Here is a 1,153-nt window from a genome sequence, read left to right as displayed (position 1 = left end):
CGCGGCCGCTCCGCGCCGCTGCCGCGCGGCGGGGCCCCACCATGGTGAAGTTTCTGGTGAGTTCTCGCCGCGCCGGGGCCGCCGCGCTGCCGCTGCGCCCGCCCGCCCCAGCGCCGTGACGGGAAAATGAGCGAGGAGGCGGCGGCGACTAACGAGTAAGTGCGCGGGTGCGCAGCGCGCCGGGGGGACGCGCGCAGCGGGCGCGGGTGCGCAGCGCGCCGGGGGGACGCGCGCAGGTAGCGGCGGGGCCGCGGGGCGTCGCGGAGCCGCTATCCCGACAGGCCGCCCCTGGCCATAGGCTCTGCCCGTGGATATTTCACATGGAAACTAGTGTGTGGGAGCTTCATCCTGCAGGAAACTGCTCCTGAATTTTAATTGGATGAGTCAGTCAGTGTAAATACAGCTTAAACCTACCCTAAAGCCTCTTTTTTCTTTCTTCCTTTTTTTTTTTCCTCTCTCTTGTTTTTTAATGGATACTTGGGACTTCTATTTCCTTTTTCATCTTTTTTTTCATCTTCCTTTTTTTTTTTTTTTTTTTTCTTTTGAAGAGGAAGGGGACAGTTCGAGAGCCTTTTGGCACGTTTACTGCGGCCGCCTTGGAGGGGCTCCAGCGGGGAACGTGCTGTGTGCGCGGGTGAATCTCTGTGCGCCGGCCGCGGCCGGAAAAAATAGATTCTGGGGAGGAGGAGATCAACATTTTCCAGGCAGCATCGGAGCCCGTCGTGGCGCGGAGGGGCAGGGACACGGACACTTCCCGAACTTCTTTTATTCGCGGAGAGCCCGGGCGCGCCGATGGCCGCGGAGCGCGGCAGCGGGGGCTGCTTGCGGGCTCGTTTTATGAATGATCCGGCGGCCCCGAGGGCCGAGGCTGCCCGCGGCAGCGGGCCAGGGAGCGCGGGGCTCTTTGTCCCGTATCCCGGTGCTGAGCAGCGCTTGGAGGCAGGGCGCGTTGGCGGAGTGAGAACGGCCTCGAGAAGAAGAACGGCTTTATATATAATTTTTTGAAATTTATGTATTTTCGAAGAGCACGCCGTGTTTGTGCTTTGGTCGCGCTGTGGCCCCGGGAGCCCCCGCGCCTTGCTGGGGCGGCGGAGGCGGCGCGCACGCTGCGCGCCTCGGCACGTCCGAGCGCCGCGGCCGCGGAGCCGCCGCC

The 1,153-nt window shown here is 63.0% G+C and overlaps 1 protein-coding gene across 1 annotated transcript in view; it reads left to right on the top strand.

Moving 5' to 3' along the window:
- Nucleotides 1-109: 109 nt before the first annotated feature.
- Nucleotides 110-1,153, top strand: part of SPRED1 (sprouty related EVH1 domain containing 1) — a 54,152-nt gene continuing 53,108 nt past the window's right edge. The window contains exon 1 of the mRNA XM_026051803.1: nucleotides 110-155. Within this exon, the coding sequence (XP_025907588.1) occupies nucleotides 127-155 (29 nt within the window). The 5' untranslated portion in view covers nucleotides 110-126. The remainder of the gene's footprint in view (nucleotides 156-1,153) is intronic.

Source organism: Nothoprocta perdicaria, unplaced genomic scaffold (genome assembly GCF_003342845.1).
Source record: "Nothoprocta perdicaria isolate Ctin4 unplaced genomic scaffold, notPer1 scaffold_8, whole genome shotgun sequence".
NCBI classification, from domain to species: domain Eukaryota; kingdom Metazoa; phylum Chordata; class Aves; order Tinamiformes; family Tinamidae; genus Nothoprocta; species Nothoprocta perdicaria.
The sequence above is the reverse complement of the archived record's forward strand: the minus strand, read 5'-3'. Positions and strand labels throughout refer to the sequence as shown.